Source organism: Oncorhynchus mykiss, chromosome 25, assembly GCF_057628025.1.
Source record: "Oncorhynchus mykiss isolate SJ-2025 chromosome 25, ASM5762802v1, whole genome shotgun sequence".
Taxonomy (NCBI): Eukaryota; Metazoa; Chordata; class Actinopteri; order Salmoniformes; family Salmonidae; genus Oncorhynchus; species Oncorhynchus mykiss.
Window position 1 is genome coordinate 69,378,481 of NC_143046.1, and position 15,824 is coordinate 69,394,304.

The 15,824-nt window shown below is 42.7% G+C and overlaps 1 protein-coding gene across 2 annotated transcripts; it reads left to right on the forward strand.

Moving 5' to 3' along the window:
* Positions 1 to 202: 202 nt before the first annotated feature.
* On the forward strand, positions 203 to 15,408 carry LOC110505643 (BAG family molecular chaperone regulator 5-like). 2 transcript variants are annotated; one of them, XM_021585003.3, is made up of 3 exons: positions 203 to 873; positions 10,167 to 11,009; positions 11,144 to 15,408. In XM_021585003.3, exons 1-3 carry the CDS (start codon positions 851 to 853, stop codon positions 11,679 to 11,681), a joined length of 1,404 nt encoding a protein of 467 aa, XP_021440678.1. In that variant the 5' UTR covers positions 203 to 850; the 3' UTR covers positions 11,682 to 15,408. The 2 variants fall into 2 exon arrangements, with proteins under 2 accessions (XP_021440678.1, XP_021440677.1); XM_021585002.3 differs by lacking the exon at positions 203 to 873 and adding an exon at positions 3,161 to 3,382.
* The last annotated feature ends 416 nt before the right edge of the window (positions 15,409 to 15,824 follow it).

The following is a 15,824-nucleotide window of genomic DNA, read 5'->3' on the forward strand; positions in this document are numbered from 1 at the left end:
ATACTGCTGGAATCTTTGCTGTGTTCTTGAGGAATAGACATTTAAAGGTTGGATGTTCGGACTAGCCTTTATAAGGAATTCATGAACATTAATAGTGAGCTGCGACACAAATGCCTCTCTTCACTTTAAATCTATTTATACCATCATGTAACATTGCAATCACCTTTACACATTTTTCACCAAAACCCCAAAAAACATCATCATCCCTTGTTTCATAGGTGGCGTTAGACCGCGTTCAAAATAACTGGGAACTCGGAAATCTCTGACTTCAGTGCATTCAATACAACTGAGAAAAAGAGGGAAAAAACGAGCTCCGACTGGGAAAACTCGTTTTGAATGGTCATCCAAGTCAAAATTCAAAGCGGAAACTCGGGGATCTGTCTGGAGCTCCGACTGTCCGACTCGAAGTTAGTGTTAGTTCGTGTGCGTGACTACTGAGCTATAGGTGTGGCCAACTTGCAAAGATACCACGTGACTTAGGACGGTCCATGTACTTCCTGCATTGGAATTAGGTTGGACGAACAACGTATAACACCGATTAAACACTGCTCTCTGATTACTTTGTCAAATTCTGTAACAGAACCCTTTGTCTGCGGCAGCACTAGTGTAATATTAGCTGTTTGCATTGTCCGCATGTGTATCGAATTAAACGAATTAAACGCCTAACAAGCCTGTTCATATTCAAAAATGTGGTCATTACGATCCCGCCTGGCCAGCCTGTCACGCCCGGGACGTTCTTCCCATTCCAACCCCCTGTGAAAATGTCTTGCTAGCCAGCTAGTAGCTATCTACACCTCAGTTTGTGGTTGTGCGTTGTAATGTTTAGTATTGTATCCATCTCTTCACTACTATGGCTGTACGTTGGTTATGCAGGTAAGAATACGGGCATGTAAGCTTATCACATTCCGTACAGTTTATTATGTGTATTTATTATCAAATGTATTTATTTACCTAGCACCGTTTGGATTTCTACGACGTTAGCTAGCTAGCCTACATTTAGCTTGTACATAAAATACAAAAACATGTTGACGCCACATTGATGATTTCATTAATATATGTGGATTTATTGCACTTCGGCTGACATTATGGTGTCAGTCATGGGACCAGTGACTGGGAGTCCCTTGTTAACCAGCAGTGTCCCTGGCCCAAAGAGGCTTCATTGTCCTCCAACAACTGGGGCCCCGTTGGAACTCTACAAAAAGTAGTATTTCCTTTCCTCTTCATTTACTGATTCGAATTTCGAAATGACTGGGCAAGTGAAAGCCATCTGGTGGAGCCCTTGCGTTTACCAGTGTCCAATCTTGGCATCAGTGATTACTGAGGAAGGAAAGTGCACTTTTTTAAAGGAATTCGAATGGGGCCCTGTGACTTTTAAATGTAGACTCGGCAATATGAAAGCGCTGCGACTTCTTGCTCACAACTACATGAACTTGTCCAATAAGAAAATATAGTTGGCTGTGTTGTACTACTGAACACGACCCATGATTATGAACTGTTCTAAGGGGGGGAAAGATCCTCCCCCCAGGTTCCTCAGATTGAGGTCTAATAGGCCTGTAGATGATCCTTTGAGATAGGGGCTAGCTATAAGGTCACAGTTAGTGACGTAGTTACAGAAAAATAGGTGGCTTAAGCTGACCGTGGTGCATTTACCCTCCACTGTACCACTGGTCATAGTGTTTACAAATATGACCATTGGCCAGGGTCACACCATCTCACATTCAGTAGGCAGCCAATGAAGAAGACACCCGGGGCCTATTCAGGCTCAACATGTTACAAATATTGGCTAAATATGAAATTACCTTTATTTTTTTTAAAGCCATACAATTAGCATTATCTTACTTCCACTTGCGCTACAACCCGCACTGCAGCTATAATGAATGAGTAGGAAAGTATCTAAAGGCTTGCACTGTTATTATTAGCGGCTTGAGTCTTATTTTTTATTTATTTAATATATATCTAGGAATATTTCACTTTCTCTGTTCACACTTGTGAGAACATGAATTTCTGCACGAGGCGAGGAGGGACATTTAGTGGAGGGACATTTAGAGGCGAACCCTGAGTCTGCTGCCCTCCGCTGAGACTGACCATCAGATGCAAGCACCATCAGCCCAGTAAAATAAAAAGCAAATTACTTAAATGTACTCACAAGTAATACAACAACTGATCTATTACCGGTGAAATCATAGAGCCAATCTCAAATTTCGAAATTGAATATAAAAAATGGCAGGGCAATTCATGCAAAGCCAATAGGTGTCAATAATGTATTGGGCCTATAGTCTACTGCATGGACCACATTGGTACAGTACTGTTTTTAATAGGTTAATGTTGCATAGGCTTACGTTTTTTTTTTGTCATGTTAAAAAAAATCTTAGCAGTAGATATCGGCTTGCATTTTGACTCAGTGAGCTTGACTTAGTGCAGTAGTCACCAACCTTTTCTAATGTATTTTCTGTGAAGGAATACTATAGTTGCATGCGCCTGATTACTCTGGAAGCAAAACAGCGGACTTTCAATATGAAACGCAAGTGAAAGTGTTTAAAATGCAAATATTTTGATGGTTTGCATTTTGAAAATGCCAATTTCTAAACTCTAAAGCGACCCCTGCATAAGTAGGGGACCCAGGTTATTGGTTTATTCAGTGGCCAACCATCCTCCACAGTCCCCATGAACACCGTTGCCAGTTGTTGGTTATGAATCATGGCCAAATTTCCAGATTGTACATGTCATGGCTGACCATCACTAAATACTTTTTGTCTGTTCTAGGGCTATACACTTCTGTCTGAATATTATGTAATGTTATATTCTCATGAGTTTAAGCCCCTGAACTAATCAATTTTGTGTATAGGCAGGCTTATCTCCCAAATACTCTTCATGGATATGGAAGTTGGCAATGCATGATACAGTTGTGAAAATTGAATCTTTGTCATAGTGGTATAGCAGCACCAGTTGGTCTCAACTTGCTGCCAGGTGCCAATTAGAGATCTTCTTTTGTAGTTCAATGTAAATAGAATGTATTTTTAATTGGGTTTAATAGTGATTACAAGTTACAACGTATCATGTTGACAATAGCAGACTATCAAACTGCTAAAATATGGCCACGATCCCGTTTTACAGTTCACTGAAGCCTAGTTTATGACGCGCGTGAACAAATGCTCTGAATTGGTGCTTGGGAGGGGCGACAAAGCACGCAGTGCTTAATGCTGTACGACAGTACTGTACCGAGGTGAATCAGCCATTGAAAACGAAATAGCCGGCATAGCTACATAAAGACAAACAATATTAATTTGGATTACACACTACAGCGCGTACGATCATAGTTGGTTAGCTGATGGAAACGGACATCTTTAGAAATGTGCGCAAAAGTCTTTGGCGCTTTGAAAAGGTGAGACATTTCATGCGCAGCTGGGAAGGTAGTGAGACATTGCTGGCGTTTGTTACATTGAAACAGGAACCTAGCAACTGGCAGATCGAAAATGCGTTTTGTTTGAGAGATAGTGGCAGCACTGCAAGCCTAAATGATTAGAGTGTCTGTTTACAATGACAATGCTTAATAAAGCCCTTTTGTAGGTATGTAGAACTATTATGTATGAACAGTATTTATTTGCTCAGTGGGTTGCTACGCGTTTGAAGAGGGACTGTTCTAGAACGTTTTTTGGAGAATGGGGTCTCTCAGACAAGGAGCATCACCATACACTATGTTAATCAATTCTAGACTACAGGTATCAATAGATAAATACACTTCGTAAACATATAAGTCAAGTTGGTGGCCCTAAGGAGACATCCATTTTGATGTGTTCTTTCGGATCGCGTTCTCTGTCAGGCAATTTTTTATTTGTAAGCTATTGGCCTCACAGGTAGCCTTGCCCCATTGTGTCCAGAAAAGGGGCATTCGCTGGTAGCATCCTGGATTGGAGCCCTTTCTAAAACCAGGATGCCATATCTGTCTACTCCCTACACATCTGGGAGGCTTGACCCTCCATTTTAGTTTTATTTAGGCTCCTTTGCTCATCTTAAACTGACAACAAAATTAAATGTAGGCAGTTTTATTCAACGTTCCAAGCATAAACAATGTTTTTGGTGGTTGTGTAAACATGCACTCCTGTCAATAGGATTTTGTTATGAAAGTCTACTTGTCAATTGAGTGGATTCAGCCCATGGTCGTCACCATTCTTTTAGAAGTACAATAGCAACACAGTATTGTCTAAGATGGTCTTTCTAACTATTGTGTCTCATATTAAAGGCCCAATGCAGCTATTTCTGGGTAACAATTAAGTTCCTCATTATAATGGATGTCCATTATAATGAGCTTTTGAGCAAAACTGTTTCTCAATCAAGAATTTTATCTTGGACTGACTTGGAGTGGTCTGAGTGGGGATGGGGAAAAATAAAAACTAGCGGTTATGGCAGAGAGGTTTGGAAACCTCTTTGTTATTGCCCAATGCAACTGTTTTTATATCAATGTCATATCACAATGTCACATCTCCCTTTCTGGTTAACAATTAAGTATCTTACTGTTATATTTTTCAATTTTTAAAATGTACAAAAATTGCCTGTCACCAGAAAAGCTGAGATTCCCATCCATGCAAACAGGCTGATTCGAAGGTCCTGTGTAGATAGTTGCTGGTTGAAAAACAATCAGGAAATAACACTGATCAAATAGTTTCACACTTTTACAGTGTTAGTTTCATTACCTGTTGTACAATATGACATAAAACACATCAGGAAATAACACTGATCAAATAGTTTCACACTTTTACAGTGTTAGTTTCATTACCTGTTGTACAATATGACATAAAACACATGAAAAACTGAATTTTGACTGCAATTGGCCTTTAATTCAAAAGACAAGTAACCTAGTGGCTAAGTGTCTGATTCTCCCATGAGGCCTGTTGTCTTTAATTTTTCTGTTAACCCTCAGTTATAGGCTGCTTGTTGTCCTTTCTGACAAATGTGTGTGAATAGGGTAATACTATAGACCCTAGGCCTAAATTGTCTCAACCTTTTCCAATGGCTCCCCTGAGGCAACACTAAAGACCAAGGGGGGTGCAAAGTATGGCCCGCCAGGCACTTCAAATGCTTTTACACACCTTTTTTCTCCTCAATTTTGTAGTATCCAATTGGTAGTTACAGTCTTGTCCCATCGCTGCAACTCCAGTATGGACTCGGGAGAGGCGGAGTTCGAGAGCCTTGCGTCACCCGAAACACGACCCAGCCAAGCTGCACTGCTTCTTGACACAATGCCCACTTAACCCGGAAGCCAGCCACACCAATGTGTCGGAGGAAACACCGTACACCTGACCACTGTGTCAGCATATATTGTGCCCGGCCCACCACAGGAGTCGCTAGAGCGCGATGGGACAAGGAAATCTCTGCCTGCCAAACCCTCTCCTAACCCGGATGATGCTGGGCCAATTGTGCGCCGCCTCATGGGTCTCCCAGTCACGGCCAGCTGTGACACAGCCTGGGATCGAACCCGGGTCTGTAGTGACGCAGGAGGCCCCTGCAAATTGATTTAAAAAAATGTTTAAAACATTTGCCCACACCTGCTATAAACTGTCACACCGACAGTATTTTAGGCTTCTAATTTGGGTTTATTTTCTGAATGGTATTGCAATGTTACCAATAGTCTGAATTAAAACATTTCTGTCTGAATATGGTTTAAATGGACCCTAGTAACCCCATAATGACTACTCAATCCAGACTCTTTCTCACCATAATCCCCTTTGGAAAATCCCCAACATACAGTTATGCACTGGGTGCATTCATATATTCACTGGAGTGCCAGAGTTCAGATTGTCCATTTGTAAATTCTGAGTGTTTTGTTCTCGGACCGTTCAGAGCACACATTGGACTCTGGCTGGAGAGTAGGGTTGATCCGAGCGTTCTGACCTCACAACTGCAGTCAAGCACCCAAGCTAACTGGCTAGCTACTTTCAGACACAAATGAGAACGCCTCACTCTGACCATGTTACTCGCCCCAGCAGGGCTGGTTAGGCGGTTTTTATGTCTAGAGCGTTGGTGACTGTAACTGTGCTACTGGCAACCATTAAATAAAAAATAATTGCTGACGTTTACTGACCCCGGTCATATTCAACGGATGTTGCTCGTTTGTAAATTTAATCAGTTATTCTGAAATCGGAGTAGATAGACCGAGTGAGTTTACAAACTTCATCTTTAAGAATGAGAAGAATGCCCTGTATATTGTGACATCACAGACACATCACTGTGGAACAGCAGCAGTAAATATTTTGAGAGCCTCCCAATCTGCTATGTCTGGAGCCTGGATGCCGATGGCACAGAATTTAGGCTACTGGTGTGTTCTCTTACCGGAGCCAGCTTGATATTATTCATTCCCTCTGAAGTTTTTGTAAGTAGTGACGTTGACTATTTGATACAATTATGCCAACAGTCATCTTTGAGTGAGGGAATTAATTCTGTGTGGTGCCTTTTTTTTTGTCAGGTCAGACTTTCTCTGAAGAATTTAACTCGATTAGGGTTATTTCTAACCTGGGGTGTTAAGACAGCTTTGTTGTCGTTGCAGTAATTAGACTTAGTTCAGTGGTGTTCATTAGACAGTCTTGGACAACTGAAATAGTAGCCGGCACTGAGCCTAGATCTATAGCCTATGTTCAGTAATGAGTTGAATGATTGTCATGCTCGTGTTATCATTGAAAGTTGAATTAATTTATTGCCTGTTTTTAGGACATGCCTGCATGGTTCTTGTTGGTTAAGCGGTCACTAACAAATTAGGATTGTACACTTCCAGTAGCTCATTGGAGGAAATAAGTGGACAAAGGCTGCTTGTTCAAGTTTGTTTTTATTTTGTAAAATATAATAAATAGTTTTACAAAATAGTGAAATATTAAAGTTATCCTTTTATAGATAAAACTATAATACAATATTCAAATGTTGTCCACCTAATCAAATGACCTGAGAATGAATCTGCTACTGAAAGCATAAACTATTGCTAGCTAGCACTGCAGTGGATAGTTGAACAGTTTTGAACAAGTTAATTTCTTTAAAAAATGAAGGAGAAGCAAGAGAGATATTTAGTTGTATTTTTTTCACCTAGCTAGCGAATGCAGCTTGCTAGTTTAGCCTACTCAACCAGAGAGGGATGCTATGTTAGCTAGCTAGTTATGGCTATCCAACACTGGTACTCTTCCAAGTCAAGGTAAGCTTTTGGTTTTATTGATAAAAGATGATGCCGAAAAGGATGGCTGACGTTTTACATGCGCCATGCTAACCAACTGTGCTCTTTTGTTAGTTTTTTTTGTGTTGTTTAACTTATTTTGTACATAATGTTGCTGCTACCGTCTCTTATGACCGAAAATCACTTCAGGACATCAGAACAGTGATTACTCACCATGAACTGGAAGAAGCTTTTTCCTTTAACGAGATGGATATACTGCTTTCCCGGGAACAGGACCAAATCCCTGTCATTTGCGTGAAGAAAAGACTGAGAAAAAGGGGGTGCAGGTCAGGCTGCCTTCTGAGACTCTGTAGGCGAGCGAGAACTCCCACTGCCATCCGTTCTACTGGCTAACATGCAATTATTGGAAAATAAAATTGGTGACTTACAATTATCCTACCAACGGGACATTATGAAATGTAATATCATATGTTCACCGAGTCGTGGCTGAACGACGACACGGATAATATAGAGCTGCCGGGATTTTCCATGCACTGGCAGAACAGAGAAGAAGCTACGTCTGGTAAGACGAGGGGTGGGGGTGTGTGTCTATTTGTCAATAACAGCTGGTGTGCAATGTCTAATATTAAAGAAGTCTCAAGGTATTGCTCGCCTGAGGTAGAGTACCTTATCATAAGCTGTAGACCACACCATCTACCAAGAGAGTTCTCATCCTTATTATTCGTAGCCGTCTATTTACCACCCCAAACCGATGCAGGCACTAAGACCGCACTCAAAAAGTTGTTTAAGGCCATAAGCAAACAAGAAAATGTTCATCCAGAAGCGACGCTCCTAGTGGTTGGGGACTTTAATGCAGGCAAACATAAATCAGTTTTACAAAAATTTTACCAGCATGTCACGTGCAACCAGAGGGGGGGGGGGGGGACTCCAGACCACCTTTACTCCACACACAGAGATGCATACAAAGCTCTCCCCCGCCCTCCATTTGGCAAATCTGGCCATAATTCTAAACTCCTGATTCCTGCTTACCTACAAAAACTAAAGCAGGAAGTACCAGTGACATCAACATCTCCCTCAATGTGAGCAAGACAAAGGAGCTGATCGTGGACTACAGGAAAAGGCGGGCCGAACAGGCCCCCATTAACATTTGATGGGGCTGTAGAGGAGTGGGTCGAGAGTTTTTCAAGTTCCTTGGTGTCCACATCACCAACGAATTATCATGGTCCAAACACACCAAGACAGTTTTGAAGAGGGCACGACAAAACCTTTTCCCCCTCAGGAGATATGGCATGGGTCCCCAGATCCTCAAAATGTTCTACAGCTGCACCGTCGAGAGCATCCTGACCGGTTGGCCTGGTATGGCAACTGCTCGGAATCTGACTGTAAGGCGCTACAGAGGGTAGTGCGTACCACCCAGTACATCACTGGGGCCAATCTTCCTGCCATCCAGGACCTATATAATAGGCGGTGTCAGAGGAAAGCCCATAAAATTGTCAGAGACTCCAGTCACCCAAGTCATGCTGTTTTCTCTGCTACCGCACGACAAGCTCCTTAACAGCTTCTACCCCCAAGCCATAAGACTGCTGAACAATTAATCAAATGGCCACCGGACTATTTTAAATTGACATTTACATTTGTTACTTTTTATAATTATTTTATTTTTTACTTTTAGTTTATTTGGTAAATGTTTTCTTAACCAACAGTGCAGTTCAAGAGTTAAGGGCTTGTATGTAAGCATTTCACGGTAAGGTCAACACTTGTTGTATTCGGTTTGATTTGAAACTGCTTGCTGACTGTACACTACTACATGATTGTAGTGGGTTTACTAACACGTTAGTTCTGGTAGTTGTGTTGACGTTAGCTAATATGGTGACAACGGTGTAGCAGTTATGATATGAAGGTTTGGCCTGGTCACAGACAGCTGATGTGTTGTGCACTGAACTCCACAAGTGAAGGAAAAAGGTGAGAGGAGGCTAGCATGTAGATGCGTGAAGGAATTATACAACGATCAAAGGGATCATGCTGTTTGTATGTGGCTGCTATGAAAGTGAACTGTGTTTCTGTGTGATCAGGGGTGTCTTCGTTCCGCTGATTCTGTTAAAACGTTTCTTAAATGGAAACAAACAAAACGAGGATAAACATACCAGAATTTGTCCAATAGAAACTCTCGTTTGCAACTGTTGGACTAATGATTACACCCTAGATCAGCTAGATGCAGGCAAGAGTGTGCAAAGCGGTATTGAATGTGTCAATGTCTGTCACATTTCTCTCAACATATGTACCCATGTTGTAAACTTTCAATCATAGGCTAGGTTGTAGCAACCTCATGATGGGTGTAGGGACAATTCGAGTATCATGTAGTAGCCTAAACCTAGCCGTGTTACATTGCGCTGGGTGAATGCAATATGAATGACAGTCATGCTCATAAAAAATATATTGTCCTCATCTTAAAATGCACCGACCGCCACTGCCTTAGGTCAACATTTACATAATGGAAATAAGGACACCTGGCCTAACATATGGAATTGACAAGCCTCCATACTGGAGCTTTGTTTTTCTTCTTAATATTTTCCTATTTTAAGGATGAACAATTTAAATATATATATATATATATATATATATATATATATATTATACACACACAGTACCAGTCAAGTTTGGACACCTACTCATTCAAGGGTTTTTCTTTATTTTTGCTATTTTCCACCTTGCAGAATAATAGTGAAGACATCAAAACCTATGAAGTAACACATATGGAATCATGTAGTAACCAAAAAAGTACAAATATATTTGAGATTCTTCAAAGCAGCCACCCTTTGCCTTGATGACAGCTTTGTACACTCTTGGCATTCTCTCAACCAGTTTCATGAGGTGGTCACCTGGAATGCATTTCAATTAACAGTTCATTTGTGTAATTTATTTCCTTAATGTGTTTGAACCAATCAGACTGTAGATCAATGTGTTTTTAGCTTTGAACTTTTGTTAATGTATTAGTGCTGTGCCTTATTTACAGCTTGTTTGGGAAGCCCTTTGATGGTGGGAAGAGGATGGACAATGGCAGCCAGCAGCAGCACCCAGCCATGAATAGGCTCTATGAGGTCCAGGGGGAGGTTCAGTCTCTGGGCCCTCAAGTGTGCACCTTCAGCGGGCTAAAGAACGAGCGGGAGTACCGGCGGCTGGAGCGCGAGCTGACCCAGCTGCTCCTGGAAGTGGACCAGGTGGACACGGAGGGCAGGGCAGACCTACAGGGGGCACGCAAGAGAGCAGCCCAAGAAGTAGAGGGGCTGTTGCGCTACCTGGAGGAGAACGCCACCCACCCGTCCCGCCTGGCCATCGAGGAGCTGAGCAGGGAGGCCCAGAGGCTGGTGGAGCAGGGTGTGGTGGAGCCTCAGCAGGCTGGGGGCACAGCAGAGATCAGTGATGAGCTGGTGGATGCCGTGCAGGAGCTGATACTGAGGCTCACCCAGGTGAAGACAGGAGGGCGGGTGCCCCTCCGCAAGGCTCGCTACCGGGCCCTGACACGACTGTGTGCCGTGCAGGACGTGATCGAGGGTCGCACGCGCCAGCAGACCCTTCCCCTTTCGGAAGACACACATGTGGCCGTGCAGAGGATCAACCAGGTGATGGTGCAGGTGAGTGGGGCACGCAGCCAGCTGGTGGCACTGCTGATGGGGCTGAGTGGGAGGGATAGCTGTGCCCACCTCTCCCGCGTGCTCACTGAGCTCCTAGTGGAGCTGGATGCCCTGGACGTGTCGGGGAACGCAGCGGTCAGAAACTACCGGAAACAGGTGGTGGAGGAGATCAACAGCCTGCTCAAACACCTGGACCTGGAGGGAGAGGGAGACGATACGCGCAGGTACTCAGCTTTACTAGAATTACAAATGCTCTGGAGTAATAATACAGAAGGGAAATACAGTATGCGTGTGTTTACATGCTTTCAGATACAACTTGGCTCAAAAATGTGATTGTGTTGTATATATCTTTCCTCAGGTATGACTTGGGGCAAAATGACTCTATCCGTCAGATTGAGGCGGTGCGTGGTCGGGTGGGCCAGCTGCAGGGGGAGGTCCTTCGACACTGTGGGGTGGGTGACCTCTTCAGGCCCAAGCCTGAGCTCCAGAGTCTCCTCACACATCTGGACCAGGTAGACACAGCCCGTAACCCCTGTATCCGTGAAGCCCGGCGGCGTGCCGTGCTGGAGGTCCAGGCTGTCATCACCTTCCTGGACCTACGTGAGGCCCTGATCTGCCGCCAGCCCAGCCCCAACGAGCCCTCACAACACCGGGCTGTGTGGATAGTCCTGGGCAGCCTGTCAGACCTCCAGGCCCAGGTACTCTGCTTCAATGGCAAGCAGGCCGACAAGAGCTACAGGCTGCTGGAGGAGCTTCTGACCAAACAGCTGCTGGCTCTGGACGCAGTTGACCCACAGGGCGATGAGATGACCAAGGTGGCCCGCAAGCAAGCAGTCAAGTTTGCCCAGAACATCCTCAGCTTTCTGGACATGAAGACAGATGAGTGGGAATACTGATCCACTGGAAAAGACTGGACATAGCTGTAGGATGCCCTATGGAATTGTATATAAACTGGTGCATCATCACTCTAAGAGAGTTGGGGTGTGTAAATATTGTCTAAATCCCAGAATGCACGGCAGCAGCGCTTTTCTCTTTGTCATTGTTGCTGGCCTGTGGGGGGTGGGGGGAACAACCCAAGAACATTTTTGTGAAATAGAATTTGGAGAATAGTGTTCTGACATACAATGTGCTTTTTAAAGTTTACAGAGCATCTTTTTGAAATCTACTGTATGTGTGTGCGTTTTGATCAGTGTTGTTGTTGGGTTGTGGCTGCAAAGCCTGCGGCCAAAAGCACTGAAGCCTGTTATAGTGGTGGTCAGAGTAGTTAAGATAGTCACTTCGTCTGTTTTTCAAAAGCAGGAGTGGGACTAGAGTAATTAGATCTCGATGGTATCCATGTTTAGCTTGATTACTTTGGAGGTCAGTTGTAAATTTACTCAGCCAAATGATGTACATGATGTCTCAAAATACTTCTTTACTGAGATGAACCGAGTTTACATCAACACTTCTGGGGCAAACTACCCTAACCCTGGACGTACACAGCTGTTTCTGGCAACCATTCAGATGACAAATGAAAAGGAGAGCTTCTTTACGGCTTTAACCACTGTCCTACAATAATGAGGAGAAGGAGGATGTAGAGTTAAAGGGCCTGTGAGAACATTTGTCAATAGCAGGGTATGTTATTAAAGGCCTCCTTGTATAGAATGAATATTTGTGGACACGATAATTGCCCTGTTTATAATTTGTAGCTAAATGTTGATTGTGTGTTTGCGAGGCTAGTGAAGGGGAAAAACAGTGTGAAGGTGGTTTAGGTTTCATTTTTGTCTGTGGCTTTCTATTGTCAGAGGAATGTGTCTGAGAGCCCCGTAGAGGGTCACTGATTTGGTGTTGCGTGTATTATTATAGCTGGTGACAGTGTTCTCAGTGGACAGAGCAGTCTAAAACCTCTGCAGAGTTAGGAAGCTATTACTTAAAAAGCCCAAATCTGTGCCTTTCTTTTCATCATATTTTTCACCATCCCGAGCACTTACACTCTGAGATGTGCATGTGCACTTTTTACTGATTCTCAGCGCTGCAACTGACAGCTCTTTGTAAACTGACCATGGCATGTCTGGCAGATAGTGCATAGGGCTAACAAAGCTTGAACAGTCCTCGGATAGCTCCCACAGAACTCGCACACTCTCAAAATGACAGGGGTTATTCAAACCTTCTCTGCTGCTATAGAAAAACATATGGCATACAAACAGGGAAATCCAGCATCACAATCATGGGTCATCTGAAGTGAGATGATTCGATTACACTGTGTTCAGTGCGGCCCTCATGGAATGGAGCGGTGTTCACACAGCAAGCTTAATGCTCTCTCAAACTAACCAATACAAAATTAAGGTACCATTCTGTCAATTTTTGTTGATTTGAAGTAATGTTCTTTGCCAATAACCATACAATCTCATTCCTTCCTAGGCATTATACAGTGCATTCGGAAAGTATTCAGACCCCTTGACTTTTTCAGCCTTATTCTAAAAAGGATTACATAGTTTTTTTTCATCGTCAATTTACACACAATACCCCATAATGACAAAGCAAAAACAGGTTTTTAGACGTTTTTGCAAATGTATATAAAAGTATTCAGACCCTTTACTCAGTACTTTGTTGAAGTACTTTTGGCAGCCATTACAGCCTTGATTCTTCTTCGGTATGATGCTACAAGCTTGGCACACCTGTATTTGGGGAGTTTCTCCCATTCGTCTCTGCAGATCCTCTCAAGCTCTGTCAGTTTGGATGGAGAGCGTCGCTGCACATCTCTTTTCAGGTCTCCAGAGATGTTCGATTGGGTTCAAATCCGGGCTCCGGCTAGGCCACTCAAGGACATTGAGGCGTGTCCTTAAGCCACTCCTGCATTGTCTTGGCTGTGTGCTTAGGGTCATTGTTCTGTTGGAAGGTGAACCTTTGTCCCAGTCGAAAGTCCTGAGGAGGTTTTCATCAAGGGTCTCTCTCTACTTTGCTCCGTTCATCTTTCCCTCGATCCTGACTAGTCCCAGTCCCTGAAAAACATCCCCACAGCATGATGCTGCCACCACCATGCTTCACTGTAGGGATGGTGCCAGGTTTCCTCCAGACGTGACACTTGGCTTTCAGGCCAAAGAGTTCAATCTTGGTTTCATCAGACCAGAGATTCTTGTTTCTCATGGTCTGAGTATTTTTGGTGCCTTTTGGCAAACTCCCAAGTGGGCTGTCCTGTGCCTTTTACTGAGTGGCTTCCGTCTGGCCACTCTACCATAAAGGCCTAATTATTTCTGGATTGTTGCAGAGATGGTTGTCCTTCTGGAGGGTTCTCCCATTTCCACAGAAGAACTATGGAGCTCTGTCAGAGTGACCATCGGGTTCTTGGTCACCTCCCTGACCAAGGTCCTTCTTCCACGATTGCCCAGTTTGGCCGGGCGGCCAGCTCTAGGAAGAGTCTTGGTGGTTCCAAATGTCTTCCATTTAAGAATTATGGAATTATTTTTTTTGGTAGACCTTACCAGATCTGTGCCTCAACACAATCATGTCTCGGAACTCTACGGACAATTCCTTTCACCTCATGGCTTGGTTTTTGCTCTGACTTGCACTGTCAACTGTGGGACCTTTTATATAGACAGGTGTGTGTGTGCCTTTCCAAATAATGCCCAATCAATTTATTTTAACACAGGTGGTCTCCAAGTTGTAGAAACATCTCAAGGATGATCAATGGGAACAGGATGCACCTGAGCTCAATTTCAAGTCTCATAGCAAAGGGTCTAAATACTTATGTAAATAAGGTATTTCTGTTTTTTATTTTTTATATATTTGAAAAAATGTCTAAACCTATTCACTTTTTCATTATGGTGTGTTGTGTGTAGATTGAGGAAAAAATATAATTAATCCATTTTAGAATAAGGCTAACAACAAAATGTGGAAAAGGGTAAGGGGTCTGAATACTTTCCGAATGCACTGTACATCGTGGTGAATTTACTAAGATATCTATAGCATCTTCAGTATATTATTGTTTGTTGCTCTATCAATGCGGTCTGTTGTGTTGGATGGGAACCCCTGTATGAAGGGGTCATTTGTCAGCCAAACCCCTTTTTAAGAGTACAAGGCCAGATCATAGGCTAACACTATCTGTTCTAATTCTAGTCCTCTTTCTCTGTGTAGCGGACATGAGTCAGTCATGGTTACTCATGGTAATGTGATGAGGTAGCCTTGCCTGCAACTTCATTATCAGTGTCAGCTGTCGGGCCCAACTTTGCAAAAATAGAACAGCGCTCTTATCGGAAAGTAGTGCGAGGTGTTCTATCTGAACTATATATGCATCAGTTACATCCATGTGAACATGACTTCGGTGTTGGTTGAGCAAACTTAAAATTACATACAATTTTAGGGGTAGAATGTACAATTTTGTCAAACAATGTTTTATTTATTACTTACCAAAATGTATTTTTAAATCTATATTTTGTTATATATAGCACATATTTTATCTTAGCTTTATCTTGGCCAGGTCGCAATTGTAAATGAGAACTTGTTCTCAACTTGTCTACCTGGTTAAATAAAGGTGAAATAAAATAAATACATTTTGGGTTTCTCACTGTGTGGAACATTTTTGTTTGCCTACTTTGCATATGGCAGGAATGTGTCTAAGGTACAGTATTAAATGTTTTAATTTGACTATGTTTCTCCAGTCTCCTTTGACTAAGTTGATTGTGGCAGACTTTGCTGTGTTCTTCATACAAGATGCACATGTACAAAAGCACACTGAGGTTGAAATGATGTGTGAGTGCTTCAATAATAGGTTTGTTAGACCTTTTATTACGCTCTTTATTTTGGAGGGGGATGTCCTGAGTCTATTTGTGTAAAGACCTTTTTTTCCCCTTAATTTTATTTCTGGATCGTGCTGTCATATGCACGTCACAGCACTATCATATGAGTAGACAGGTAAAAAAAAAACAACTCCATGTATGAACACAACTGGAATCTGTTAACCTTCAAGAAGAAATATAATAATCAATAACTATTAATAAATAACTTAATTATTTATTAATCTAACTAAATCAAATGTTATTTGTCACGTGCCAAATACAACG